General features: G+C 52.1%; 11 protein-coding genes across 11 annotated transcripts; 6 read left to right on the top strand and 5 right to left on the bottom strand.

Annotated features, from left to right (window-relative positions):
• Positions 1-384: 384 nt before the first annotated feature.
• Positions 385-2,227, bottom strand: CPAR01_05498 (uncharacterized protein; the record flags this gene model as incomplete). The annotated part of the gene is made up of 3 exons (XM_060489776.1): positions 385-988; positions 1,055-1,102; positions 1,161-2,227. 3 exons carry the CDS (start codon positions 2,225-2,227, stop codon positions 385-387), a joined length of 1,719 nt encoding a protein of 572 aa, XP_060351242.1.
• A 1,243-nt stretch (positions 2,228-3,470) lies between these two features.
• Positions 3,471-5,585, bottom strand: CPAR01_05497 (cytochrome P450; the record flags this gene model as incomplete). The annotated part of the gene is made up of 6 exons (XM_060489775.1): positions 3,471-3,676; positions 3,760-4,262; positions 4,344-4,468; positions 4,529-4,863; positions 4,922-5,104; positions 5,165-5,585. 6 exons carry the CDS (start codon positions 5,583-5,585, stop codon positions 3,471-3,473), a joined length of 1,773 nt encoding a protein of 590 aa, XP_060351241.1.
• Positions 5,586-6,839: 1,254 nt separating this feature from the next.
• Positions 6,840-8,313, bottom strand: CPAR01_05496 (alcohol dehydrogenase; the record flags this gene model as incomplete). Its single annotated transcript, XM_060489774.1, has 7 exons — positions 6,840-6,899; positions 6,963-7,069; positions 7,152-7,733; positions 7,786-7,884; positions 7,965-7,985; positions 8,050-8,129; positions 8,195-8,313. 7 exons carry the CDS (start codon positions 8,311-8,313, stop codon positions 6,840-6,842), a joined length of 1,068 nt encoding a protein of 355 aa, XP_060351240.1.
• Positions 8,314-8,908: 595 nt separating this feature from the next.
• Positions 8,909-9,169, bottom strand: CPAR01_05495 (uncharacterized protein; the record flags this gene model as incomplete). Its single annotated transcript, XM_060489773.1, has 1 exon — positions 8,909-9,169. The coding sequence occupies one exon, from the start codon at positions 9,167-9,169 to the stop codon at positions 8,909-8,911; it is 261 nt and encodes an 86-aa protein (XP_060351239.1).
• A 982-nt stretch (positions 9,170-10,151) lies between these two features.
• Positions 10,152-12,223, top strand: CPAR01_05494 (aldehyde dehydrogenase; the record flags this gene model as incomplete). Its single annotated transcript, XM_060489772.1, has 9 exons — positions 10,152-10,457; positions 10,526-10,685; positions 10,744-10,758; positions 10,818-10,875; positions 10,946-11,161; positions 11,250-11,310; positions 11,363-11,395; positions 11,475-11,784; positions 11,937-12,223. 9 exons carry the CDS (start codon positions 10,152-10,154, stop codon positions 12,221-12,223), a joined length of 1,446 nt encoding a protein of 481 aa, XP_060351238.1.
• A 2,421-nt stretch (positions 12,224-14,644) lies between these two features.
• CPAR01_05493 (uncharacterized protein) lies at positions 14,645-16,110 on the top strand (the record flags this gene model as incomplete). The annotated part of the gene is made up of 3 exons (XM_060489771.1): positions 14,645-14,680; positions 14,738-15,546; positions 15,606-16,110. 3 exons carry the CDS (start codon positions 14,645-14,647, stop codon positions 16,108-16,110), a joined length of 1,350 nt encoding a protein of 449 aa, XP_060351237.1.
• Positions 16,111-17,219: 1,109 nt separating this feature from the next.
• CPAR01_05492 (cutinase) lies at positions 17,220-18,166 on the top strand (the record flags this gene model as incomplete). The annotated part of the gene is made up of 2 exons (XM_060489770.1): positions 17,220-17,761; positions 17,845-18,166. 2 exons carry the CDS (start codon positions 17,220-17,222, stop codon positions 18,164-18,166), a joined length of 864 nt encoding a protein of 287 aa, XP_060351236.1.
• An 880-nt stretch (positions 18,167-19,046) lies between these two features.
• CPAR01_05491 (amino acid permease) lies at positions 19,047-20,799 on the top strand (the record flags this gene model as incomplete). Its single annotated transcript, XM_060489769.1, has 3 exons — positions 19,047-19,562; positions 19,616-19,728; positions 19,785-20,799. The coding sequence occupies 3 exons, from the start codon at positions 19,047-19,049 to the stop codon at positions 20,797-20,799; spliced, it is 1,644 nt and encodes a 547-aa protein (XP_060351235.1).
• Positions 20,800-22,301: 1,502 nt separating this feature from the next.
• Positions 22,302-22,925, top strand: CPAR01_05490 (uncharacterized protein; the record flags this gene model as incomplete). The annotated part of the gene is made up of 3 exons (XM_060489768.1): positions 22,302-22,524; positions 22,637-22,794; positions 22,845-22,925. The coding sequence occupies 3 exons, from the start codon at positions 22,302-22,304 to the stop codon at positions 22,923-22,925; spliced, it is 462 nt and encodes a 153-aa protein (XP_060351234.1).
• A 1,013-nt stretch (positions 22,926-23,938) lies between these two features.
• Positions 23,939-24,391, top strand: CPAR01_05489 (uncharacterized protein; the record flags this gene model as incomplete). The annotated part of the gene is made up of 1 exon (XM_060489767.1): positions 23,939-24,391. The coding sequence occupies one exon, from the start codon at positions 23,939-23,941 to the stop codon at positions 24,389-24,391; it is 453 nt and encodes a 150-aa protein (XP_060351233.1).
• Positions 24,392-24,785: 394 nt separating this feature from the next.
• CPAR01_05488 (uncharacterized protein) lies at positions 24,786-26,201 on the bottom strand (the record flags this gene model as incomplete). Its single annotated transcript, XM_060489766.1, has 1 exon — positions 24,786-26,201. The coding sequence occupies one exon, from the start codon at positions 26,199-26,201 to the stop codon at positions 24,786-24,788; it is 1,416 nt and encodes a 471-aa protein (XP_060351232.1).
• Positions 26,202-26,652: the final 451 nt, after the last annotated feature.

Genomic DNA, 26,652 nt, shown 5'->3' with positions numbered 1-26,652 from the left:
GCGAACAGCCGGCTCGGCGCGTCTCTTGGAGGTCGTGGCGCAGGGCATCGGTCTCGGATCGATCTTAGGCGCGGATTAGTCGTGGTCTTGGACCCTGACTGCAGCCAGAAACTCTGCTTGCCGACAGGTCAGGATCGCCGCCGACATCGTGGGTGACAAGTCGGCGAGTCGCGTTCCTGAAACGCCTGTCATGGCACATTGACAGCTACGCAGCGCGACCATGACGTGCAGCTAGCGCACTCGATGCTGTGCATCCTTCAACCGCATGCCTTTCCGCATTGGGTAAACGCTTCATCGTCGCCCCAGACCGTTAACGCGTGAAGTTGTGAACAGTTTGTCGACGGATGAGATCGTTTGGTAATCCTTCTGCTGCTCATCACCAATTCAAAAGTACCCAGGCATCGAGCCATACGTCCCAGCCGGACCGTGCGCATCATAGCCCTGCGGGATGAATTCGTCCATGAAGCCGGGAGGTGCCATGCTGTAAAGGCTCCCCGGGTACACCTGCATGGTCTGAGAGCAGTCCATGGCGTCCTGGTTGGCCTGCTGTTGCTGCTGCTGCTGCTGGTGTTGCTGGTGTTGCTGCTCCTCTGCCGCGGCTGAGGCCTGCTGCTCGAGAAGAAGACGTTCGTCACGCTCCTTTAGCTGCGAAAGAGATGCCTGTTGAGGCAGGGCTTGGTGGTGAAGCGGGGGCGGTGACGTGACGGCGGGCGTCAGGGCCTGGGCGACGGAGTGGAATGCCGGAATATCGGCAATGAGCTCGGGGAAGCGGGTGAAGAAGTCCATACCCATTGTCCAGGCGTTGATGTCCGATATTCTCTGCTCGAACATGGGCGAAATTTGGTACTGGCCTGTGACGACGCTCCTTTTGTACGCGTCGCGGAACTCATAGGGCCAGAGGAGGTGGAAGTTGGGGCCGAAGAGCTCCCAGAACTGGTTGTTGCAGTAGTGGTGTTGTCCGAAAACGAACCGTTCCCGAACACCTGGCCTAAGAGGTTATTAGAGACTGCACTCGAGCATGAATGGTGATAACCAGAGGGGTGTATTGACGTACCAGACAAAGAAGTCGATGGCATAAGAATGTGGCATCGCCTGTGATGGTCTGCAATAGATCAGCATACGTCTAAGGATTAGCACAATCAGACCGTTGTTTGACAAACCTCTTCAGGTACCAGGTGGGCAGCTTGGCATAGCGTTCCGGGGTGGGATCGGAGTGATACTGCAGCAGCAAGTGCATGGTTCGAAGGATCGCCAGCCGTTCTGTCGGTGGGCAAGTCATGAAGCACAACTCGTCGACCCTGCGGAGCTTTCTCCACAACTTAGACAATGGCCGGGTCTTCGCGACGGCATCCCAGCCTTCGAGTAGTACCCGCACGGGAATGTCCTCGTCGTTGGAGTCCTCGATCGCGTGAGCTTCCTTCGATATGCGACACCGCTTCGCCAAGACCTGGTTAACAGCCCGCCACACATTCACTTTCGGGGACGCTGGGCCTGCTGGGGTACGGACAGTGACGCAGTCGCAGTGCGCCTCGGGTGGTGGCACTATGAGATTGGGATCGTCTGGGGCATCGTCCCCGTTGTCGTCCTCGTCGTCGACAAAGTCCTGGCTGTCCGACGTGGAGCTAGGTGCGTGGACGCTGGGCGCGTGTACGCTGGATGCCGGGAACCCGTTCGGCACCCTGCCGACGACGGCGCCATTGACACTACCGTGGAAACCGTGGACGTCGAGGGCGGCGGGGGTTTCGGGCAGTAGGCCCATGGGTGCGGTGTAGGTTGGCGCCGAGAGCTCCGTAAGCATAGTCGCATCCCGAGAGGCTGCTGAGCCTGCTCGCGGCAGGGATGTTGACGCTGTCACGGTGGGAGGCGGCGAGCGTTGCTGTGTCGCTGGGGTTGGGCGGCTCGGCAGCACATGGTCGCGGATCGTCTGCTCGATGGACTTGAAGGTGTCGAACAGGCCGTCCCGCTCGCGCGTGACGGCGGCCAGCTGCTCCATGGCGGCCGACAGCCTCGTCGAGTCATCCTTTCGGAGCTCCTTGACCTGGGCCTCGAGCTCGGCGATGCGGTTACGGGTGCGCTCGCGAGCCTGCCTCTGGGCCCGGCGGTCGAGCTCGCGCTTCCGGATTTTGCGGGCGAGCTCCTTTTCGGAGGGGACCTTGGCTGGCGGAGCTGATCCTCCTGTTGCTGCTGACGGTGTGGGGGCATCATCGTCTGGTCCATTGGACGCCATAGCTCTTTTCCCTTCTTCCTTTATGAAAGAAGATTGTGGGCAGAAAAGAGAGAAAAGAGTCAACGAGAATAAAAGCGCGTCCGCGCTTGAGGGTCCAAGTGTTTGTGCTTTCTCCTCGCGTGGTCCGCTGGTTTGGGCCCTATCTTTCCCAAGCGGATGATGGGAAAGCTTGGTTTTGTCAGCGGGAAGATGAAATATCGATTATTAGCCCGGGCACGGGTCCGGATAGTGTCGAAGAAAGTTGACGGTAGATGTGCAGAAGTGGATCGGGCGGGCATCAATACTAATGGGGAGAAAAGGGGACCGAAAGACAAAAGGAAGCCTACTCCTTGAGGTTTAATTAACCAATCGTGTATCGAGACAGACAGATAGTCAGAGGCAGCAGAGACAGGGCTTGGACGGGCATCCCGGCCACACCTCTAGACAGGCATTCGAATACAGATACAACAGTCTGAGAATATGGTAGTGTAGCAAGGAGGGAAGAGGGGTGGACGAGAAGTTGAGAAGAAAGACCAAAGAATGTGGGGTAAAATGCGACCACCCTTGCTGTGCTGTACAGTGACACTTGCTTGTCCTGCAGCTCTCTCTCGCGCTCTCTCTCTCTCTCTCTCCTTGCCTTGTCTCGCCTGCCCTGGTCTAGCTGAGCTGGGAATCCTATGTGACATTGGGCTTAAACTCTGCCATCGGTGGCTTTGCGTGGCTCTGATAGAGTTCGGACGCCATAGCTCCGCACGCAATTTAGCCCAGCAGAGCGACAAATCAGCAGTTGGGAAATGGTGGGAAATGCTAGCCCGCACCCTCCACTTCATCGCATTGGTCTTAGAGTGTCTCAGTCGCAAGAGTCGACAACTGTGCTAGCACTCAGAGATGGATTTCCTAAGCAATCCAAGCTCCAACGGGGGCTAATTAGCACTACTTCGACATTCCGCGGATGCCGTGTCCGGACGGAACTTCTAGTCTACTTTTCTCTAAGAAACCTACTAAAGCCTTACCATCCCCTGCAGACCCTTCAGCTCGTTTAGCCACACCACGCCTTGCGCCCTATCGAAACTCGATTTCGAGCTGCCAGATTTATCAATGCGTAAAGTGGGTTTTTGTTGGCTTTGCAACGTCGATTATCAAATTGCGATATGTCACTGGATACCTCGGATACCTCGCCCACATATTAAACATGGCTTATAAGACATTCCAGCCTTAGCAGTCTTGTGTTACCTCCAATCGTCACATCTCTCTCACTCATTTGCTAAGCTGTCACTTTTCCCGCCTCCCTCACTTTGAAAATCACTTCCAACTGCGGCAGCGACAATGTAAAACCATCCTTTTTGCCATCAATAAACGCTTCCGCCTTCTGCCCCGGGGCGAATGCAACATCATATCGGTTAATGATTTGGCTGGCGCAGTAACGGATTTCCATCAAGCCCAGCTGCTTTCCGACGCAAGAGTACTTGCCTGCCAAGATTCATCCTTGTCGTCAGCTCTCACGTCGCACCGATCGGCCCAAAAAGGTGGAGGTAATGATTTTAAGTGCTTACCGGTACCAAAGGGAACAAATGCGGCAGGGTCTTTGGCCAGATCGGGCCGGGAGGTCCACCGCTCGGGAATGAAGTCGTTTGCCTGCGGGAACAGGCGCTCGTCTATTTGTTTTTCGCCACAGTCAGCAAGCAAAGTCTTGTATGACAGACGCAGTTCATCAGCCGAGACAACGGTGGAGGATGAAACAGTTTCTTTTTGAGACTTGCCTCTGAACATGGTGTGCGTAGGCACCTGGATGATTGTATCACCCGGAATAAACGTCCCGTCAATATCTATGCCCTCGGGCGGGGTCATGCGCTGCACACCCGACGGGACAGGAGGATGAAGCCTCAACGTCTCGTCGATGCAAGCCTGCAGATACGGGAGCTTTGACAGTGCGGAGTGTTCAGGCTCCGCATTCTGCGCAAAGTAGTCGTCGATCTCCTCCCTTAAGCGTTGGTAGACATCTGGCTTTTGGGCTAGCTCGAAGAAGAGACAAGTAAGGGATGCAGCTGTCGTATCACTTTACGAATTCATTAATACAACGTCAGCTGAATAAACCCAGCACCATGGATATCAAGGTGGGATGCGAGACATTACTTACCTCCCTGCAACGATGATAAGATACGCGTCGCCATATAGGTTGAGGGTGTCCTGCCAAGTCGGGTTCTTGAGGGATTGATATTCCTCCAAGATCCATGAGAAGACATCTGGGCGGTCAGGGGGGTTCTTGAAATTGATGACAATTAGCATGCAGATCCCTCGACCCGGGTCATCGGCAGATCATACCGCGATTCTCTCGTCCACCTGAGATGTGACAAATTTCCAGAATCGCTTGTTATTTTCATTCAAGATTGGCGTATTCTTGAAGATGGGGAATAGCCATAACATGTGGCTGAACATGCCAATAGCCTGCATATCTTGATGTAAGGAAGTCATAAAGTAGTGCTTAATGCCTTCCTTGAGCATGCCAAAGGACTTGCCGAAAGCCAAGTCACCCATGACATCGAAGCTGTAAAAGTTGAACCAATCTGAGATATTGAATGGCTTTCCCTTGTTCTTGTCAATACTTGCAAGAAGCTGATTGGTGTAGTCGGCAACCCGGAACTCATAGTCTCTAAGCGCTAGACCTCTTGTTAGTTGTGAAGCCCCAAAACGTCTCTGGGCGAAATCTTGTATTACCTTTTGAGCTGAACCCTCGATCCCAACTCTTGCGCCTTTGTGCATGCTCTTGCTTGTCTCGGACGAGCTGCAATGAGTACATGGGATGCAAGACTCCATACCATGGGCCTTTGGTGCACGGTGAGCGATTCGAGTGGATTGGAAGAACGGCCTTTGGGTTGTTGATAGACAACTCGGTCGGGCCTTAAGGCATTGAGATCAGCATTCTTCATCGGTATAGTAAAATTGGTAAGAGTTCCTTACCAATTCTCACAATGTCGCCATACTGTTCATGGAGTTGTTGAACCTCGGTGTACATGTGCAATTCCTTGACTGCTCGTGAGGTGATCCACAGATTCGAGAGCCTCGCTAGGAACGGTCCTTTGAAGCCGTTGAGCCGGTGGAATGCCGCACGGTACACGAGTAAACTTGTGTAGATTCCAGCAATGAGCGCGGCCGTGAGAGAACCAGCTGTCTTGAGCGCAGCCGCATTTGTCCGGAAGGTCTCAGGAGCTCCCCGGGAAAGGGCCGCCGTCAGCAACCCAATACCCAGTGTGAAGTTCCTGAAGAGTCTGGTAGTAGCTGTATCCCATTCCCCTTTGCGGAAAACGAAGACGTGGAGCTGAGTGCCTAAAATGAAAAACAGGCCATGGGCCTGAAGGATCTGGAGGTTGGTAATTGCCATTTTTCTGTATCTGTCATGCCAATTTCTGGCTCCGCTTCTGTGTTGTTCACCACACAAGAAATGAAGGAGAGGAGGAGAGTTTCTGTTTTGAGAAAGCGGATAAGGATGAGGCCGCTCTCAAAGGCTTGGTAAATACTATCTGGACGGATTCAAATGCAGCTCTTCGACAAATCGAGCGAGGCGCACGAGGAAATCACTGCGTCAGAACGTAACAGCAGCTATCTAACAAGGCATCCCGACTTGGCGTCAGGAAGCAAACAAGACGTGTCAGAAAAGACCAATCACCAACAACCCAATTAGGAACCCAATAGCTCAACGAAACTTCGAGTCAGAAAAACTGCCACCCCATTTCGGGATGGTCGCTGCAGGATCACGATCAGCACTTGACCATTCACATGTGCCTGATAACTCATCTGGCCTGATTACCCCTAACCCACGCCTCAGAACCCGAAGCACCATGAAGAGGCTTGGGGGACTGGAACAAGGACCCTTTGTGGTCTCAGTGGCCCGTTGCAGAATGGGCCTATCCGCCAGCCATCATGCGAGAAGTCGACTCAGCATCTTCAACGGTTTCTGACTCGACAAGTCCGGGGTAGAATCTTGTGCCATGGGGTTCTGATCTTCCCCAGCGCGGGGCCGCGTCCGCGTGTCGGTGGAGTCTGGGGAAGAGCTGTCAGAAAAAGAAGTCTCCCCGTTTCCCCGCGACACCATCATGGATCTCGGGCGTCTGAGGCTGGAAGTCTGGGGAAAGATCTCGATGGGCCTCTTGTTTCCCCCCGCTGTTTCCCCGCAATGGGGTTAATTAGCCCGACGGGACCAAAACGGGGTGGCGCGAAAGATGGTCCGGGGCCGCATGACCCTCGACGCGGGTTGCCGACGCCATGAGCCGAGCTTGCCAGCACAGCCCAACAGCTTAATTGAACTCTATAGTCTAGCTCGTCTAAGCTGTCCCGCAATCTCGGCATATACTGTGGTTAACAGGAGTTTACCCCGGTTGTTCGCGAGCCGAGTCGGCACTTGTAGCACTCTCCCTCGTGGCTCTCTCGTGGCACTTATCGGGCTCGTCTTGAGTGGTTTGTTAGTCTTTGGCAGCCTGTCGCTATTGACCACATCCCTAGCGCTTGGGTGGGACTTTTCGAGCTTCCCAATATTTGGTACTAATTTGCAAGACTATGCGGATCGATCTTGGCATTAATGTCTCATGGTCATCATAAATTGAGAGTATGTACAGGAATCATGATAATGTGTATGCGTCTACTTCAAGTCAATCACGACACGTCCCTGAATACCCCCAGATTCCATCTCATTGAAAATCTGTGAATTGCTGTGTCAGTATGGACATCATCAACTGAGAAGTGTAGAAAGAGATTAAGTTACCTTCGTCAAGCTTCTCATTCGTCGCAGTTGGAAGTGAGTTTTGATGTTGCCTTGTGCTGCGATCTCCAGACATTCCTTGGCTTCGAGTCTGTTACCAGTCTTGACACCTGCGGAGCATCCAAGTAAGCATTCGTGTCCACAATACACGAATCACATGTTGAAAGGACGTCATGACGAAGTCAAACATACCAAAAATAGTCAACTCGTCCACAAGCATGGGTTCGACGTCCGCGATCGCCGGGCTGCTGTTCTCGGGAACACCCAAGCACACAAGCTTGCCCCTGAACCCGAGCCACTTTGGAGACTGCACGTAGGCCTTTTTGTTAGACGAGCACATGAGCACGATTCTCGCCCCTCCGCCCGTAATTTTCTTAATCGCTGCCGTGAGGTCCTCGTCGCTGGGGTAGGCCGTGAAGTCAACGAATTCCGTCGCCCCAAGGTCGCGGCAGAATTTCTCCTTGCTGCCGATATCCATGGCCAAGACGCGGCACCCAATCACGCGGGCGTACTGGATAGCGAGATGACCGAGGCCCCCGCCGGCTCCCACGATGACAACCCAGTCACCATGACGGGCGTCTGCGCGCTTGAGGGCTGTGTAGACGCTGATGCCGCCGCACATGAGAGGGGCGGCCTCTGCTGAGTCGAGGCCTGCGGGGATGGGAGTGACGTATCGTGCCGTCGATATGCAGTACTGTTGAAATGTGCCGGGGGTGAAGTAGCCAGAGAGTTTAACCTGTGCGCATGATGATTCGCCGCCTTGAAGACATCGATCTAAGATGCCGTGTTAGTGGAGGTAGGTTGTGTTAGATGATCGTGACCATACCGCAGTTGAGACATGCATCTGCCGCGTATTTGATTCCCACCCTGTCACCGATTGCAGGTGATGTGACGCCTGTGCCTACGGCGACAACCTCGCCGACTCCTGGGAGAACATTAGTGACAATTGAACTCATTCAGGGGCGTGATGGAAGACTCGAAAGTCGACGTGGAGTTTTGACGTACCCTCATGGCCACCAACTTGACCTATGATACTTCATGATTAGATCCTTGCTTAATGAGTCGACAAGGCGAATCAGATGAGACGTACCTTTTGGTGTAGGAAATGGGACCGATGAGAATGCATTCATGCAAAAGCCGTAATCGGTATGACAGACACCAGAGTATTGTCTGCAGTAGTAAATAGCGTGATCAGTAATTGAACTTTGTGATATTGAATAAAGGCGTCAACTCACAGCCGAACCAAAACCTCCCCGGGGCCAGGCTCCGGGATCGGTAGTTCTACGACCTCCGTTTGGGTGGTGCCGGGCTCCGTGTATACAACCGCGCGGTTGTGGTTGCTTTCGCCGCCCATGATAGTCGCCATAAAATTGCTCTACAATCTCAATGTGCCTTTGGACTCTTTAAAATTCAGATGGGATTTGCGAGGGAATGCATGTCGTTATATTCTTCAAGGAGGCCGGGCGGGCGCGCGCACGCGGCCTCCCGGCGACCAGAAACGAACCCGAGCCTTCTGGGTCAATTGGACCGAACCATTCCCCCCTCCCTCCCTTACACACTTTGTACACTAGAACGCTGGCCGGCCGGCTTGCCTTAGCTTCGTAAAAGCGAGCCAGACCATCGGGAACAAGCTCTGTTTGCTCTTTTTTCGCCTGCTACAGCCTGCAACAATTGCCGAAGCCGTGGCACGAGGTAACAGAGTCTGGCGGAAATACCCCCACATGCATCTCATGCCGGCGCCGAGCCGGCGGGTCAATGTATCGAGTGTGAGGGAAGACCCAAGACCTGGGGGGAGCATTTCCAGCCAACCATTAGCTGTGGGAAGCTTGACTCGACCTTGAGTCTGTCTGCATGACCAACCTTGCAGGAGGGAGGGCGAATCCTCAAACGCAGCGCGAGGCGAGCTAAGGTGGACAAACGGCGGAAGCACGGCGCAGACAGTGGTCGAGTCAGACCCTCTTTCTCCAAATGCACCCGGCTAAGCAACACGATCGGTTCAAGCACAGGTCAAACTTCTGCCTACCTACGGGGAAATAGGTGCGGTTCGGGATCCAGGTGCCAAACGCAAAAGGAGGGGTTGAAAGCGGCACGTTGCCGACCAAAGTCGTCTGTTGTCTTGCGTCTCCAACTTTCTTCCCCCCTTTCGTCACTTTAGAGAGACTACTGCGGGCAACCCGCAGCACGAGAAGCAAGAGAGTCTGTGTCAGCATTGACAGCTACGGTAAACATACTGCGGAAGACGGCAATGCGTCAACACTACGCATACCTTAATGCTCTTCATATGTACACTAAAATGGCTTACATAACGCTACATAACGGTACGTACCAGTGCCCATTAAGCCGATCAACTCATCCGCGTTTCAACACTTGCCCCGTCGCGGCTTGGCTTGGCTGAGTTGTCGATTGTAATGGTGCGGCGCGGGGCGGCAGGTTGCGGGTTTGGGTGGCAGTTGAGAACCTGACCGAGACACACAATGGAACAGAACCAGTTCCCGCCACTTCAACATCCTACTCTGACTCCAAAACGGATACAGCGACAGGGAGAACTGAGGAGTAATACTGTAAGAGCCACGCAGAGCGAGGCAAAGCTACCCATAGTGGGAGCCTTGGCCGGGTGAGCTACCCCAAATTTGAAATAGCTCTGGACTATCCCCATACAACCCCGGCTTGCCCGCGGGGCCACGCTTACTACGCTGCAATTCTGCGAGTAGTCCATGTCAATCAACAACGGCCATCGTGACATCGAAAACGGAGTTCTAGACGACGACCCTCGGTCTAGGACATGGCATCCCGGTAACGTGCCCCGGTTGTCTCTCCACGTCCCCCTCCTCGTGCCCCTCCACTGGTTCGTTGTTCCTCATAATGCGATTGTGAGCAACCCAACCGACCCCTCCTTACCCCCAGAAGAGAGACTCAGGAGAAGGGGGAGGAAGAGAAAGGTCGAGAAGGCAAAAAGTAGTCGCTTTCGCATGTTCCATATCCAGTGGCCCCCCTCCCTCTACTTCTTCTCGCCCTGCGTTTCCTTTTCACCCGATCATCTGTGCCAGTCAAGTTTCCAAAATCAGACCCTGATACTTTTTTCTCTTCCCATCACATTCCACGGACCAGACCGCAGCGTAACTTCCCGCACCCAGACCAGGGCCCCAAATCTCATCTAGTCTTCTACAATCTCATTCTACACTGTCGCCCATCATGGCCACGAACGGCACGTCCAAGCTGGACTGGACCAAGTTCTACAACATCATCGACGGTAAGCTCGAGTCGACAAGCAAGACGAGGAACAGCCCGAACCCATCTACCCTCGAGGCCAACCCCGAGGTTCCTCTCTCAACACCCGAAGACGTCGATAGAGCCGTGCAGGCCGCCAAGAGGGCTCAAGATGCCTGGTCCGAGACACCGTACGAGGAGCGCCAACAGGCCCTCTTCAAGCTCGGTGAAGCTCTCGAGGCGCACGCTGATGAGTTTGCGCTGATGCTCACCAAGGAGCAAGGCAAGCCTGTAAGTCATTGGCGTGGGACCGTGATGATCTTGGAACGAGTCGTGTTGACATCTCACGCGTCGCACAGCTTCCTTTCGCACAGTTCGAGATCGGCGAGGCCGTCAAGCACTTCAAGGGAATGACCAACCTTCCTTTCCCCGAAGAGGTTGTCGACAACAACCCCGATCGCCGCGTTCTCACGAGATACGTCCCCTTGGGCGTCGCCGTCGGCATCGTTCCCTGGAACTGTAAGTCGTACCACTCCCGTAGTCTTAGTCGATCAACCCGCTAATTTATTACGCCCAGTCCCCATCCTCCTCGGTATGCCTCCTCCAATCTGAAGCGCCCGGCGCAAGTTTCTAACTAACACGACTCAATAGCTTGCGGCAAGATTGCCCCTGCCCTCGTCACCGGCAATGCCTTTATTCTGAAGCCTTCGTAAGCTCCAGAACCGTTTCTGTTGTCATCTCATACACACATGCCAGGCACTGACACCGAGTCACAATAGTCCTTTCACACCCTACTGTGACCTAAAGCTTGTTGAGCTGGCGCAGCAGTTCTTCCCGCCCGGCATCTTCCAGGCCCTCAGTGGTGATGACAACCTCGGGCCCTGGTTGACCTCCCACCCTGGCGTGGACAAGGTCAGCTTTACTGGTTCGACGGCAACCGGCAAGCGTGTGATGGAGAGCTGCAGCAAGACCCTGAAGCGCGTCACTCTGGAGCTGTAAGTGGACGATTTGGGATGAATCTTTTGCGTCCCGCCTCTCCCCGGATGGCAGTGTGGAGTTAGTCGCTGACTCGTGAAATCGCAGTGGTGGAAACGATGCTGCTATCGTCCTTCCTGATGTCGATGTCAAGGCTGTCGCGCCCAAGGTACGTCAATGTATGCGACGAGATTTAGAAAATTCAAGCTGACGTATCACAGATTGCCATGCTGGCTCTGTACAACTCTGGACAGGTACGTAGGAGTTGATTGACAAAAGTCCCATCAAAAGAGCCAAAGTCGTACAGCCGCTGACATGACACAATTACTATAGGTCTGCATCGCCATCAAGCGCATCTACATCCACGAGGCCATTTACGACGAGCTTGTCGCCGAGATTGCCACCGCTATCAAGAACCTACCCGTCGGTGATGGACAGCAGGAGGGCACAATGCTCGGCCCCGTTCAAAACCAGATGCAGTTTGAGCGCGTCAAGGAGCTCCTCAAAGACATTGAGGAGACGAAGCTTAAGGTGGCCGCGGGATCCACCGCGCCCGCTTCCAACGGCAAGGGCTACTTCATCACGCCCACAATGATTGACAACCCGCCCGATAACTCGAGGATTGTCGTCGAGGAACCTTTCGGTGAGTTCATGTTCTCCCGCCACCCAAAGTGAAATTAATGCATGGGCGAACTCAATCGCTCAACCCGTCATTGCCCCTCAATCGTGCCGCCCCTCCTTTTTGCAAATGAAAAAACATTGTTCTCCACCGAGGCTAACATGGGGGTATCCCAGGTCCCGTCTTCCCCGTCCTCAAGTGGAGCGACGAGAAGGAGGTTATTCACCGCGCCAATGACACCCTCATGGGTCTCGGCGCTTCGGTCTGGTCGAAGGACGTTGAGAAGGCACAGAGCGTCGCCAAGAAGCTTAAGGCCGGCAACGTCTGGATCAACACCCACTTGGAGCTGCAGTACGATGCGCCATTTGGCGGTCACAAGCAGAGCGGTATCGGATACGAGTACGGCGCTGGCGGTCTGAAGGCGTACTGCAACGTGCAGTCCATGTTCATCACAAAGGCATGATCTCTTTTTTTAAACTTATGATAACCCCCCCTGCATATGCGTTCAAACGATGTAACAAGAAATAAAGATGTCTAAACTCTAAGGTGCTTGTACGTTATCAGTTGCCTCTTAGTAAGCTAGTGATGTGTCGACTGTCACTGTTACCATCTTTGGGTTTCATCGCCGCGCTTACTGTTGCAACTTTGCGAAGAAGATCGGCGTTATTGTCTCGAAGCATCTCTTTACGCCCGATGAGCAGCGCCTCGTGGAGTGCGAATCCTTCGGTCCAGACCAGAATCGCATATCTTTCGTAGGCAAATCATTATCGGACATTTAATGGAGCTATTATGGAGCTCTTAGTTCGTTGGTTGCGGGAGCCGGCGAGTTATAACTGCTGCCTTGCGGGTGGGCTCATTTCTCCAAGGACCCTTGAAGATATTTGATGCAATGCACGTAAGCTAACGCGCAAGGACGGAGATTCTCCGCTGTGATATTCGCAAGTTCGCCATCTAAGTGCGGCGATAGTTCCGCAATTGGCAAAGTGGGGTCTGTCAGGTCTACGCTACCGCGAAGTGCAGATTACTCAATGTTCAACAAGTTGCAAAGACCATAGGTCCAGGAAAGCCTGGGCAATCGGCAATTGCATCCTTCGCCAAGTTTTGTGAATCATTCCACACCGGTGACCGACTGCGTAGCTATCCACACCGACCTTGAAACCATGAAGCCATGTTGCGTTAGCGGAGGGCTTTCCGAAACACTAGAGGCCACGAAAGCCAAGCAGCTCGTTTCCTCGCATATACTTCATGACATATATCTCCAGACAATCCATCCATGATTCCCCAAGTTTCGACCGTTGCGAAGCCATGCTGAGCTTGCCAACTGAGGCACGAGTGGGACACACTACGATGATATTTCTAGCAGCTACTCCGCAAAAGACACCCTCACCAAGGACGGTTGTCTCAACTGCTGGTTAGATGCTCAGATCGTGTTCAATGAGGTCGAAGTCTTTGGTTATGAGATATATTTTTTTCGATGATCCTGTAGTTGTGCTTATTTATGACACTCATGGATTATTGTTCAGAAACATGGGCGTGGAGCATATCAATTAAGGTAATTGATGCTATTGCTACCACATTTGGGACATCGCAATTCAAACTATGTATCTGTAAGTTTACTAAAAGAACTTGCACCATAAAGCTCTAAGTCCAGCCGATTTCTATTTGCGGTCTCCAGATTGACACCATCGATCTCGGCGCATACGATCATGCATTCTTTTGTTGTTTAACGGACTAGAGGGACTAAACGAGTTTCAACGGAAGAACGATCAAATAGCAAAATTATTGTAGGTATTTACGCGAAGATAAAATTTGCTATGAGATCAATTGTCCGCAATCCCTTACGCAGGTACGGGTAGGTTACTGGGTTTGAGATGGCTACAAAAGTGAGCCGTGGCAACAATAATGATCAATCAACAAAGAAACAGCCGAAATAAGCATCTCCAAATTCTCATGTTGTCTGAGATGCCCTTGGTCTTATTCAAGTGCGATATGTAACTGGCACTCTATCCAAGACCAAATTATCTTGGTGTGTGGGGTGTGGCTGTGCAGTGTAGCGTCCGCTTCTTGACGGGACGGCGCTTACATCAACGCGCGCGGATACGGAGCACAACTCTGGCGAAGGATGCAGGGATGGCGCTAGAAACGCGCGATTTTACTTTCAAAAAACAATGAGATTGCTGTTTGTTCGTTATCTTGAATATGATGGTGGAATGGGATAAGCCTGGGTGCGCTGGGATCTATCCAGCCGGTAGAGGGTCTGGAGTCTGCTCGGGCGGGCGATGAACGCAGTGCTCAGCCACACCCCTCGACTGACGTTTCTTCCTTGCTCCATTTGCCATCATAAGGGTTATATCCGGAACATAGCTGGCAGCGGAGAATACACACTGAAGTTGACGGCCAATCTTCACACCAAAAGACATACTGGAATTGTGTTTACGACAGGCAGCAGTAGCAGCAGTTGTAAGAAGCATCGTCTCACTGCGGCGCCACACCAAGTCCGTCCATCATCCTCCGTTTTCACCGGAGACCGATCCGGCTGACGGCTCCGCTAGCCCCCAGCTACAGAGAATCGCCACGGACGACGGAGATGGCTGCAGCCGTATCGGACAAGCGATCGTACGTTGCTTGGCTCGATCCCGCATCGCAGCGGATAGGTGCAAATTCACGGAACACGCAGGTCTTGTATAAGATTAAGCGACTTGGATGGTGAGATGAGTTTAGTTAGAGCTCAGGTCCATCACAGAACACATTGACAGCACCAGACATCTCTTGATACATACAGAATACGCAGCGATCGGCATTTGAGACCGACTTTTCACCAGGACCGCCATATACGATACCCATTTTCCTTACTTAATCAAACACTTTAGCCTCAACTTTCACAATGACTCAAGTCGCTATCATTGGAGGCGGTCTCTCCGTATGAACGGTCTTAATCTCTGATATCTTTTCATGTCTTGACTTACCATTCTCCCAGGGACTCACCCTGGCCCTTTACCTTCACAAGAGTGGCATCTCCTCCGCAGTCTACGAAGCCAGGCCCAAAGACTTCGTCTCAGGCGGCAACATCGCCCTGTCACCCAACGCCCTCCGCGTCCTCGACCACATTGGCGTTTACGACACCCTCCGCCCCCAAGGTTTCGCCTTTGAGTCCGTCGCCTTCCTCAACGGCCGTGGCGGCCTCTTGGCCAAGGTCCTTAACGGCAGCTATGAAGAGTACAACTACCCGGCCCTGCGCATCCGCCGCACCGTCCTTCGCGGCGAGCTGATCCGCCAGCTCGAGCTCCTCGGGGTGCCGATCCACTACGAGAAGAAGTGCGCCGGCGTTCGCGAGGAGACAGATACCTCGGCGACCGTGGAGTTCGAGGACGGCGAGACCGTGACGGCCGAGTTCGTCATCGGCGCTGATGGAATTCACTCGCGGGTGCGGTCGTTTGTGCGCCCTAACGGCAGCAAGCCCGTATTCCAGGGCCTTGCTGGTATCTCTGGCACCTTCAAGCTCAGCGACTTGCCCGACGTTGACACGGATATGCACTACCCCTGTATGCTTTTCGGCGGCAACGGCTCCTTCGCCGTCATGCCGGCGTCGGCGGACGGCGATGAGGTTAGCTACTTTGCGACCTTTGAGGTTGAGGAGCGGCCGCGTGAGGACTGGGCGGCGCTGGACGCCGACAAGGAGACACTGGCGAAAATGATTAAGGAGAGGTTCCCCATCGATTCGAGCTGGCCGGAGGTGGTTCGCGCGCTGTGCCACCGGACCCCGACTGAGTCGTTGACTCTCTGGCCGTGAGTAACATGATGATCAAACGCTATGATTATGAGTATACTGACGAGAAGATATGTAGCTTCTACTTGCTCTCTGCCAAGGAATCTTGGTCCTCCCCGAGCCGCCGAGTCCTCCTCATCGGAGACGCAACTCACGGCATGCCCCCAACTGTAAGTGAACCACCACCACCAGTAGAGGATGAAATTATGCTGACAGCTTTCCTACAGGGCGGTCAAGGTGGCGCGACTTCCTTTGAGGACGCGGAAACCCTCGCATACACCCTCGCTCACATCAAGGCGCCGCTCTTCAACGACAGCGCCCGCCCGCAGGTCATCCAAGCGTGGGAAGACCACCGAAAGGACCGCGTGTCCAAGATTGTGGACTTTACCACCCAGAACGGCGACCTGCGCAAGACGTCCACCTCTTTCATTCACCAGTGGATCAAGGAGATGACCATCTGGGCTTACATCAAGATGGTCGGTCCTCACATGGGCTGCAAGTGGATGTACTCGTACCACGGGGAGAGCGTTCGCGCTGTTCTCGGCCGCCTGGGAATCGACGAGTCAAAAGCGAAAGCACAGTGAGGGGGACTGAAGGCATGGAGCGGACGAGGCGAAGAGATGGAAGAGTTTCCACCTGTTGGATGTTCACAACTACCCTTTCCTTTGATCTCTTGGCGTTTGTCATTCCATAGACTGTAGAATTTTAGTATCAACATCTTCACTGAACAGTCGGTTTCTATCTGTTTCAATGCTACCGACAGGTTGCAAGCTACGAGACAAGACCTTGGGCACATCCCTTTCTGCGAGGCATTGGGAGTTACATTATCTTTCTCAGAGCACCAATTGATCATCGTTGAGAAGCGCTAGATCTTTTCTCTTCTCCTTCATTCTCGGATACAAAGTAGATGTAGGCCCTCTCGTCATATGTCACGAGGCACAGACAGCTGCCAAAGTGGAGTACTTCAGATGGTTGCAATGAGGCACCTGCAAAATCATGGCTAGCCCGACTAGCGCAGGCCTCGATGCTACCTCACCCTCCAACTGCTGGAGTTGGTGGCCTTGCATTTCTTCGGCAGTTACCTATTGCGCCTGTGCTCGAGGCTGAAGCTTTGCAAGCCTCGGCTTGAGACGCTCTTTGATGTCGTCCCATGTGTTTCAAAGACCGATGTTGGTGTCCTTCTCCAGCTTTTTGACATGCATCATCCGACTGCATACGTCAGAACCCGCCAATGGTTCATCTAGTCTCTGGCATTCACTCTAGAGTAAATACTGAAATACGACATAGCAAGCTCTCAAAACTAGTAACGGCTGTACATTGCGCCCTGGATTGAACGTTGCCCCTGAACTCATTCGGGAATCGATGCGGGGTGATCCTACTTCAAGGCCCTATAGACTCAATTATCAGGTATATGCCCTAGTTTAAGGTGTAAAGCCGTCTTGAAGCGTGCAAACAGACGTGCCTGTTGATGGCAGATGACAACTTCAGCTCCCGGTGAGCCAATCGCATGCGTTGCCCTGGACTGTTAACTCGACCCATACCTTGGAGCCCTGAGAAACCTGCAAAATCTCCGTGAACATATATTCTAGACCTTTGACCTGTCTCTTTTTGAGATGAGTGTCTGCATCGCATCTGCTTTTTATATTCAAGTCATTCGTTCAACCGAACGTTTCACCAAGAGAAATCATCCGAAATGTTGCTCTCACTTCCAGCCTGCCGAATGGCATTGGTCCTCGCCTTCCTTGGCATGCAGACTGCGTCCTTAGTTCATGGCCTTCCTGCATCGGAGACCGACGTGCTCACGACCGACTTGAAACGAATGGCGCTAGGCTTTCCAGATCTTGAGGAAAGACAAGATATTCCCGACGTTCTGGCGAAGTTTCCTTCTGGTCCACTGAACCAATTTCTCAGAATAATCAGCACTCTGCCAGCAGGCGCGGCAGCTCTCGACGCAGTGGGACTGGTCTTAACCCCTCTCCAACAGGGTCTCGCGGATTCTGTCGGCATCGACACAACGGAGGATGACTTGGAGGAGAATACAGCGTGCGCCGATATCACCGTCATATTTGCTCGGGGCACCACTGAGCCCGGCAACGTCGGACTCGTTACAGGGCCGCCATTTTTCGATGCTCTCAATCAGCAGCGTGGGACCAGAACTGTTATGATCCAGGGTGTCGAGTACCCCGCGACCTTTGCTGGGTTCAACAAGAATGGCACCGAGGGTGTCCCAAGCATGTAAGTTTTCCAAAAGATATCTCTCTTGGGTCGAAGATGGACCAAGCATAGCAAGAGGCGAAAGCTTACTCTAGGCTGCTTAGGACGAACTTCATTAATGAAGCTGCCACAAAGTGCCCGAATACCAAAATTGTAATGTCAGGCTACTCTCAGGGTGCTCTGGTTGTTCGGAGCACTGCAAACACTCTTCCGGCGGCTACCATGGCCAAGATCAACTCTGTTTTGACATTTGGGGATCCTGGCAACCCGAACGCCATTACGGGCGCTGAGGGCAAAACTAAGATCATCTGCCATGAAAATGATGCTGTTTGCAGTGGAGGCTTTATCACTGTTGACCATTTGACGTATGCTGAAGATGCGGACGCTGCTGCTCAATTTGTCTTGCAGATGGCAAGTGGTAAGTAGAAGACCTATCTTGGAAAGAATAGTTATGAATGCTAATGAGGCTGACTTCTTCTAGCGTGAGCTGAGTTCTATTTCGACATGGCTGTGCGAAGGGCGACAAGGCATGCTCGGATGATGGACAAGCTCGCGCTCTACTACCTTACTTGTGCCGTTTCACCACGTCTCATTTTATTTTTGCATGGTGTCGAAGAAGGCTGTATTATTGTTGTCAACCCGCTCGAGCTGAGACTATCGTCTCGAGGACGAAAATTGTTGCGACATTACTATAATAGCCCTCACAGACCATGCCTCAATTGACACCAATCCAAAGTCTGTGTCAACATCTATTAGCCTTTTTGCACGAGTCAACCAGCCATCATGGTGACTGAATACCAACGTCTAATAGAATCTCCTAAACGGGAAGAGATCGTGAAAGAGGTCGGGATGCCCCCCGCACTAAACGGCATGTAAGCGGGTCCCGAACCATTGAAGCCCCTCGATGGCCCAATTGGAGAGACTTTGAGACAAGGACAGGCGATGACGCGATCCCGCGGCGCAAATCCGCCATCACCACGGTGTCACTCTGCACACGTTTTGATATGACGAGATTTTCTCGACTGCAGTGGCCCGGCCATTACTTCGCGGTAATGCATTCGAAATCCCGATCCAAAGGGCCGGGTCGAATTCCTTCATGAGTTTGGAATATCTCTCCCAACCTCAAACAACATTGGACACTCAACTTGCGAATCTCCAACTTTCTAGACGGGAGATCGGTGACTGATAAGCGACTGAGACCGTACTGGACCACTGATACCGTCTGAGCTTGGCAGGATCATTGACTTATCAAATCCTCCGCCCCCTCGCGTTCACATTGCACCATTCTACAAAGCCCGTCGCCACAATGTCACGATATAGAGCTTACGACAAGGACAGCGATGACGTTCCTGTCATCGAGGACGCACGCGTCGGCCGCGCAGGCCATGCCGATGATTCTACTTCAGCGGACGCCGACTTCGCGGCCATTGACCCGCACAGCGGCGTTAAGCGAGGCCTCAAGACGCGGCACCTCAGCATGATGGCTCTGGCGGGCATCATCGGGCCGGGTCTCCTGATCGGTGCGGGCGGCGCGCTCTCCAACGGCGGGCCCGCCGCCTTGCTCATCGGATTTGGCGTCATTGGTGTCATTGCGTTTAGCATTATGCAGAGCTTGGGCGAGTTGACGACGTTGTATCCTAGCGGTGGTGCTTTCACTGGGCTCGCTGATCGGTTTGTCGACAAGGCTTTCGGTGTTGCGCTGGGTTGGAATTACTACATCATCTGGATGTGTGTCTTGGCCAATGAGTACAACGTGCTGTCGAGCATTTTCGTCTTCTGGAGTGACAAAGTGCCGCTGTGGGGTTACTTCCTGATCTTCTGGGTATGCATTTTCTATGAACATCTTGGAGAACAACGCCGCTAATATGCACTCAGACACTCTTCCTTGGCTTCCAACTGCTCGGAGTTGAGGCTTTCGGAGAGGCTGAGTTCTGGTTGGCTTTGCTGAAGTTAATTGGCTTGGTTGCATACTTTCTCTTCTCCATCGTGTAAGTCACCATCCACAATACCAATTCCGATCAACACAAACTGATTTGGAACACAGATACGCAGCTGGCGGAATCCCTGGACAAGAAGCCCTGGGCTTCAAATATTGGCGTGACCCCGGCGCCTTCACCGACGGCTTCCGAGGTACCGCCAAAGTCTTTGTCTTCTGCTCCACATTCTACGCCGGTGTTGAGTCTGTCGCCGTCGCCGCCACCGAGACCAAGAATCCTCGGGTCGCCGTGCCACTCGCGATTCGCCAGGTGTTCTGGCGCATTATCTTCATCTACATGGGCTCTGCCTTCTTCTTCGGCCTTACATGCCCGGCTAATGCCGACGAGCTCGTGAACGGGGGCTCCCGAGCCGTGAAGAGTCCCATGACGGTGGCTATCCAGAACGCCGGCTGGGAAGGGGGCGTGCACTTGATTAACGCCTTCATCTTTGTTACATGCTTATCAGCATGCAACTCGTCCATCTACATCGGATCTCGCACCCTTCTGTTCATGGGACAGGATAAGAAGGCGCCCAAGATCTTAGGTAGGACTGATAGCCGGGGTGTCCCCATCCCGGCTATCGTGTTCACCAACCTGTGTGGCGCGCTGTCCATGATGAACATTAGCACAGGCGCTAGCAAGGCGTACTCGTACATCGTTAATCTCAGCGGTGTCTCGACTTTCCTCGTCTGGGGTTCCATCTCTTTCATCCACATCCGATTCAGACAAGCGTGGAAGGCTCAGGGCCATGCGGAGAGTTCACTGCCATTCGTTTCGTTATGGTATCCGTGGAACGCCTACTTCGGTTTGGCGGCAAACATTTTCCTGGCTATTGTACAAGGTTGGACCACCCTTGCACCATTCGATGCTGGATCATTTGTCGACGCTTACATCTTGTTACCCTTGTTTCCCATAATTTGGTTTGGATACAAGTTCTGGTATAAGACGCATTTCTGGAGGGTGGGCGAGATTGATCTGATGTCCGGTCGCCGACGCGATCTGGATGAGTCGCGAGAAATTGAGACTGGAGAACGTGACTTGGACAGGCTACCTTGGTGGAGGCGGTTGCTCAAGAGCTTTTGAAGCCATCAGATGGATCATGGACTTCGGTATCAACCTGAAGAATGGTGCGTTTCGGAAAGATGGCTGTATTTAGTTAGACACTGTCCGTTGAAAGAAATGCTGTGCCCTTTTCAATGATCTTCAAGATCCCGGTGGGATGAGGGATGCAGTAAGGACAACAATGCCCTATCGCATAGCGGTCTTGTTTTAGATTTGCGGGTGGGTTGGTCGAACTTATGTGAGCCGTTGGAGGCGGAGTCGGTTTTCACCTTTGATGAGGGCCGAAGTCCGAGTTGGGAGTGCACCCAGGCCCCTTTTTTCTTCGTCGCATTCGCACCCGCCTGCGCACTCGCCGCGCTTGACCTCCGGACTCGGTTATGCACGTAATCTTCTCTTTCGGAGAACACCGCTGGAAAGTTCAAACTAGTAGCGTGTCTCACTTGTCATCCCACAACGTGCCGCGCGCATATCCAGGGTCGGGATGTGTTGCAGACATAGGTATGTCCGCCGGCCTGTCCGGAGGATCCCAGACATCATTCGACATTGAAAATCTCCGGGTTTCTTTTCCATTTTACACTCGCAATGCAAAGCCGAAATCGATCCGAATGCCTCATAGATCAGTGGTGTTGAGCTGGATTCGGACGCAGTGAAGTCATTCAGAAGATGGCGACATATGCACACGGTACCGAGTCTTTACCTGGACCGGTTCCCGGCCAGCCCATAGGCTTCTTGGACGGCTGCGAATCACAGTCAACTCAAGAGACTGGCTCTACATCACTCGGGCTTTGCAAATACGAAAAAAAAAAGAACACAGACGAAGGAGATCGGAATCAAAGTCTTGCTCTTATTCAAAGAATCTCCGAAAGGCACCTCATTAAGCAGCAAGAATCGCGAAATCAACCCCGATCCAGAGAGTTGCAGCAATATCTCGATGTCCTAAAAGATGCCATCCCAAGACTGCCTGACAACAATCTAACCCCCGGTCCTGAACTGCCGACGATTACCCTCAGTCGGCCCCGACTAGCGTTTCCGATCATCATCAAACAGCGATTATCCAGAACATTGTCACCAAAATTTACACCAACTTACCCCCCGGGCTTACAAAATTGCGGCATCGAGAAGAGGGATTTCTTGAGATGTATAGATGACCTGAACCGAGTAGACGAGCAATCAGGGCCACCAGGAGACCATGCCATGGATATCAACGGCTTCGCTAACATGACGGCCTTCACCATAGCGCGTCCCACGCTGCTTTCAATGGCGATAGGCGTGGCGTCAAGCTATAGAAAGCATACAACAAAACGCAGCGCAATGACTGAAATTCTGCAAAAGGCGAACAACGAGCTGTTCCGTCCAAGAGGCCTAGTTTGCGTTCTTGTCACCTGCAGACGGACAGAAACGAAGGAGCCTGAGAAGACACCAGAGACAAGAGGCACAGCAGCATCAACAGACATCCTAGATCGAACTCGGGAGAAAAGGTTGAAATTGAGGCAAAGGGTAGTGGGGAGATTGAGGGATTTCAGATGGTCCGAACTTTCGCAATTCGAATCCTACGACGAGCACAACTTTCATTCGGATCTAGACAGTCATCGGCTGCCTGCGAGACACTCATATCGATCAAGACGGAGAAGAAGCCCGAGCATCGAACGCGAGGACAAAACAGGACTTGGGCAAGTGATACAAGAGAACTGCGAAAACGGAAACATCTGGGAGGGCCGACAGGGACAGTCCACACTGAAATGCGGAGTATCGAAGCATCCAGGAAGGACGAGGCATGAATTATTTTCTCTGAGTGGCAATAAAGCTACCACTTGGGATTTTGTTTCGAACCAATCTTCAAGCCTTGGATTGATACCAGGAAAGGTTGAAGTCGAAAGCCTCACTGCCGATTTCTTTACCGCCGAAACAGATGAGGATGCAACTCGCGAGGAGGCACAGCAAACGAAAATGAAGCCAGAGCACACCAGTGCTGTCTTGACGCATCGAATTTATAGTCAGGGCAAGACTTTGAGTTCAGTAAGAACCCCCTTTCAAGGCATCGTGATTTTGTCTGACTTTCCTTGCAGGACGCACTTTATCTCATGATACTCAATTCCCCCGAGGAAGCCCAAGATGCGAATCAGGACATCAAAAAAACCTTCGTTTGACAGTCAACTACTAGGATTCCCCTGGAGTACTCTACGTAATTGCAGGCCAAAGGCTAGTTCATCGTACTTAGCCTAGCTATAATCTATCAAGTTAGCCATGTGACTCTGTGTCACTCAAGTGCACCCGATCACCTTTCAGTTCCCGCAGAAATCTTCAAGATGCACCGATCGTCTTTCATTCTATGACCTCTGGTGCTGCCAGTATTGCCACGACTTTTCTGGCGATACCACAAATTTGAATTGACCTTCACACCAGGAAGGTTCAAGTCTATGCCTGCATGTTCTACTCGTCTAGCGAAAAGAAGTTTTGGAAGATATTATGGAATGTCGCAGCCGTACACAGTGACTAGTCTGACTCTCCTCCTGTTGTTTTCCAGGGCATTTCCTGTCACTACAGCTACCGCAGATCGAAAGAGGTTCTCCTACAAGATCCGAGGCTGAGATGCTGTCTCTCGGCTCTCTGCGTTCTTTGAGAGAGGAACTAGGGCTTCAAGAGCCAGGACCGAAGCTCCTTGGACCTCAAAAGCCTGAAGTAGAAAGGAATTGATCAAATTTCTGAAGCCTCGAGATAAAAGTTACGAGAATGTTCAATGCCCAGAAAACATGACAGAGGTGGGTTTCTGAGGAGAGTTGGAAGTGGCATGTTTTTGGTCCTACTGCTCACGAGAAGTCTACCTTACATAGACAAAGAGGCAAGGCTTTCGACAAACCCAACTTTCAAGACAGAATGAGTCAAAACGATTAGAAAAAGCGATTGTAGGTATCTGTCTACTTGTTTTTGAATCCATCCTGAAAATCGACGTTTGCACCAACAACATTGTGGCGCAAAGTGTATATGTAAGCAGCTTACTTGTCAGCTTACACTGCTGCCTAAGGTAGACTTGATCACCTCTCCAACCTTCTAGATGAGAATAGACTTGTTATCCTTACTTATGAATCTCATTGTCTGGGGTTGCCTTATGACTGCAAGGCTTCCCGACTCCGCGTTCAGACTCATCATCCAATTTTTAGCAATGGCATCCATATGTCGCCGCCACATCTTCCCCCTATTTGTCGCAACGACCACCACTTTTGGCGGACTACTCGCGCTCTTCAACCCCGCTGGTTCAATTAGAGCTTTCGGCCTTCCGGATAGCATCGCCTCGTCCCCGACCGCTCATGCTACCTTCAGCCTTTCTTCGGCACGCACATCAGTCATTGGACTGCTGATTTACACATTTTATGCCAGAGGCGACTTCGGGGCTATCGACACCGTTCTTTTGACTTCAGGTCTTTACTGTGGTATTGTCGATGGATATGTTTGCTATAAGGAAGGTGAGCCGGTAAAGGCGCTGCTCCGAATATTGAGCTCATGGGCGGTTGGGCTGTATGGTGGGCTAGGGATTACTTCTGTAAGCCATGTTACACATGTTAATTCTATGTTTGAGGCAGCTGTTGACTATGGTATTTTGCATCCACAGGGATGAAAGGCACGTTACCTGACTAAAATTGTGTCGAGGAACACGAGCGAGCATATGAAGGAGAGCACTGCGAAGACTGGGTAACGCGTCGTTGTCAAGCATATTGAATGAGAATCGTTGATCAGGTAAGATGTTAGAGAGATGACAGCCTCGAAGAACTAGCCCGGTTGATGGCTGAAACGCGATGCCCAGATGCTTCTCGAGCGATGGAACACATCATTTCAACTATGGTAGCAACTCTGAATCATATCAATCACAAGCCCTTTCGCAGTGCTTTCCTCAACTTGTTTTGAATCTCACCCTGAGACATCTCATGATGTCTCGACGGGCTTACTGAAATATCAACACACGCTTCAAAATCTAGACTGAGGCCTCGCGCGGTTTTGCTCATGACCTCTCATTAGATGCTATCAACTTCAACTGTCGGGAACTTCAATAAGTCTTTGTCATTAATGCTCAAAGCATTCTTTAAGGCTGCAACAAACTCTGCCCAAGTGGTTGGGTCTTCGTTGGAAGGAAAGGAGCTCATTCCGCAGATGATCCTGGAGAACATTGCATGAGCATCACCATCTCCATCCGCAATTCCTAGAAACCCCGTGACTTCCTTTAGAAATTGCTCTCTCCACATATTTGCACCAGTGTGTAGGAGTCTTTTCACACATCGGCTCGCCACTATTTCGTAGAGAAACGTAGACGTTGGGAGACTGTCGTGATCGCATATTTGGAGTCCCTGAGCTAGCCTGTCACGAAACAGGTGAGGGAGAAAAGACTGCCCTTGACTCTTCAAATGGTTGATCACTCGGTGATAGAGTTGGAACGGCGTAATGTTGTAGTCAGCTGGCAATCGGTCTTGAATGCTGTCCTCCTCTGTCAGCCCCAGTAGACCATAGACCCGGTCCCGAGGATCCGTACAATGATAGTCTTTCGAAAAGGCGAGAAGGCGGGTCAATTTGGGTCTCGCTCCAAAGCCGGGGTCTTTGTCTGTGAAGGAAGGGCGTTTCGGATCTGTTTGCCACGACCGTCGGAGTTTTGATAACTCTCTACAGCTGTTGACACGGGGCTCGATGCTGTAATGGCTTTCCGACTTTGAGAGATGCTTGAACCCAAGATTTGTCTGGTCAGATATGCCAAATGGTCGAAACTGTTGCAGGGAAGTCCATGATATGGCGACAGATCCGCATAATACCCATAACTCTCTAGCCAAAGTAAACTCTTGCACAATCCATATCCGGGACCAATAGGGTCGTGACACAAACCACTTTGCGTCTTTAAAAGAGAACTTCCGCTTCTGTGAGCGAAGGTAGTGGTTCCTCTCCCTTCGGGCAGTGTGCTTGAGGCCCTTGAGATATTCAAGCATGGCGGCGATTTCGCCTTCTTCCTGTCCTATCCACGAAATCACAAAGTGTGCCATGGAAAAAATGTCCTTCATCAAGCCGACTTGATGACCGCGCTCCGAGTTGTCATTTTGGTTGATGCAAATCGCGTCAACCCAGAAATATTTTGGTAATATCGTGCCGGACTTCTTCTGCTGTGAGATGCAGTTTTCGTCGTTGTTGGCGATATTTTCCAGTTGTTGGAGGGCGTGCCATAGATTCTCTCGCACCCGGAATGTAACTTCGTTGATGGTTATGTCGTGTGTTGGTTCAGGCGCTCCCCAAACGTATGAGAGAGCGATAAACGGAGGAGCGTCGTTAAGCGAGTGTGTTGTCAGCGTGCATTGCAAGGGTTCGTCTTCCTGCTGGGGCTGAAATTGCAGGAGCCTGGTTGATTTTGTTTCGCGACTTAGCGTAGGGTAGATTTCATCTGTCAAAGACATGGTTCTGTAATTTCGGTGGACCCCGTGGTGATCTGAGAGTGACAGAGTGCTTGTGTGACTGGACCGTTGAGTAAACGCGGCCCAGATCAGCTATGATATTGCGAATCTCGCCCTCGAACTAGCGAACGTGGTTCTTGTTGATGCAATCATGTGAGAAACCTCAGCAAACTAGACAACATTAGTAAGGGTGCAGAAACTGGCTCTGTAGGGTGATGCACGTGAGCGGGTCTCCTGCCACAGACTAGCACTGATTGGATCTTCTTTGTGACGCAAAGGAGGGGGCATTCGGTCAGACTCGCTGCCGCAATTTGTACAATGCCTGGAGAGAACATCCTCAACCCCAGAGACAGCCTACGTCCATGTCCGTCGATTCTCTAGACACATTGTTGTCATAGCCTGGAGGTATTACATAAATACCAACACCAGTGCGTGGATCTAGGTCAGAGTCACC

This window comes from Colletotrichum paranaense (assembly GCF_030867605.1).
Source record: "Colletotrichum paranaense strain IMI 384185 chromosome Unknown Scaffold_4.1, whole genome shotgun sequence".
NCBI lineage: Eukaryota > Fungi > Ascomycota > Sordariomycetes > Glomerellales > Glomerellaceae > Colletotrichum > Colletotrichum paranaense.
Note: the sequence above shows the minus strand (reverse complement) of the source record. Positions and strands in the feature narration are given on the sequence as shown.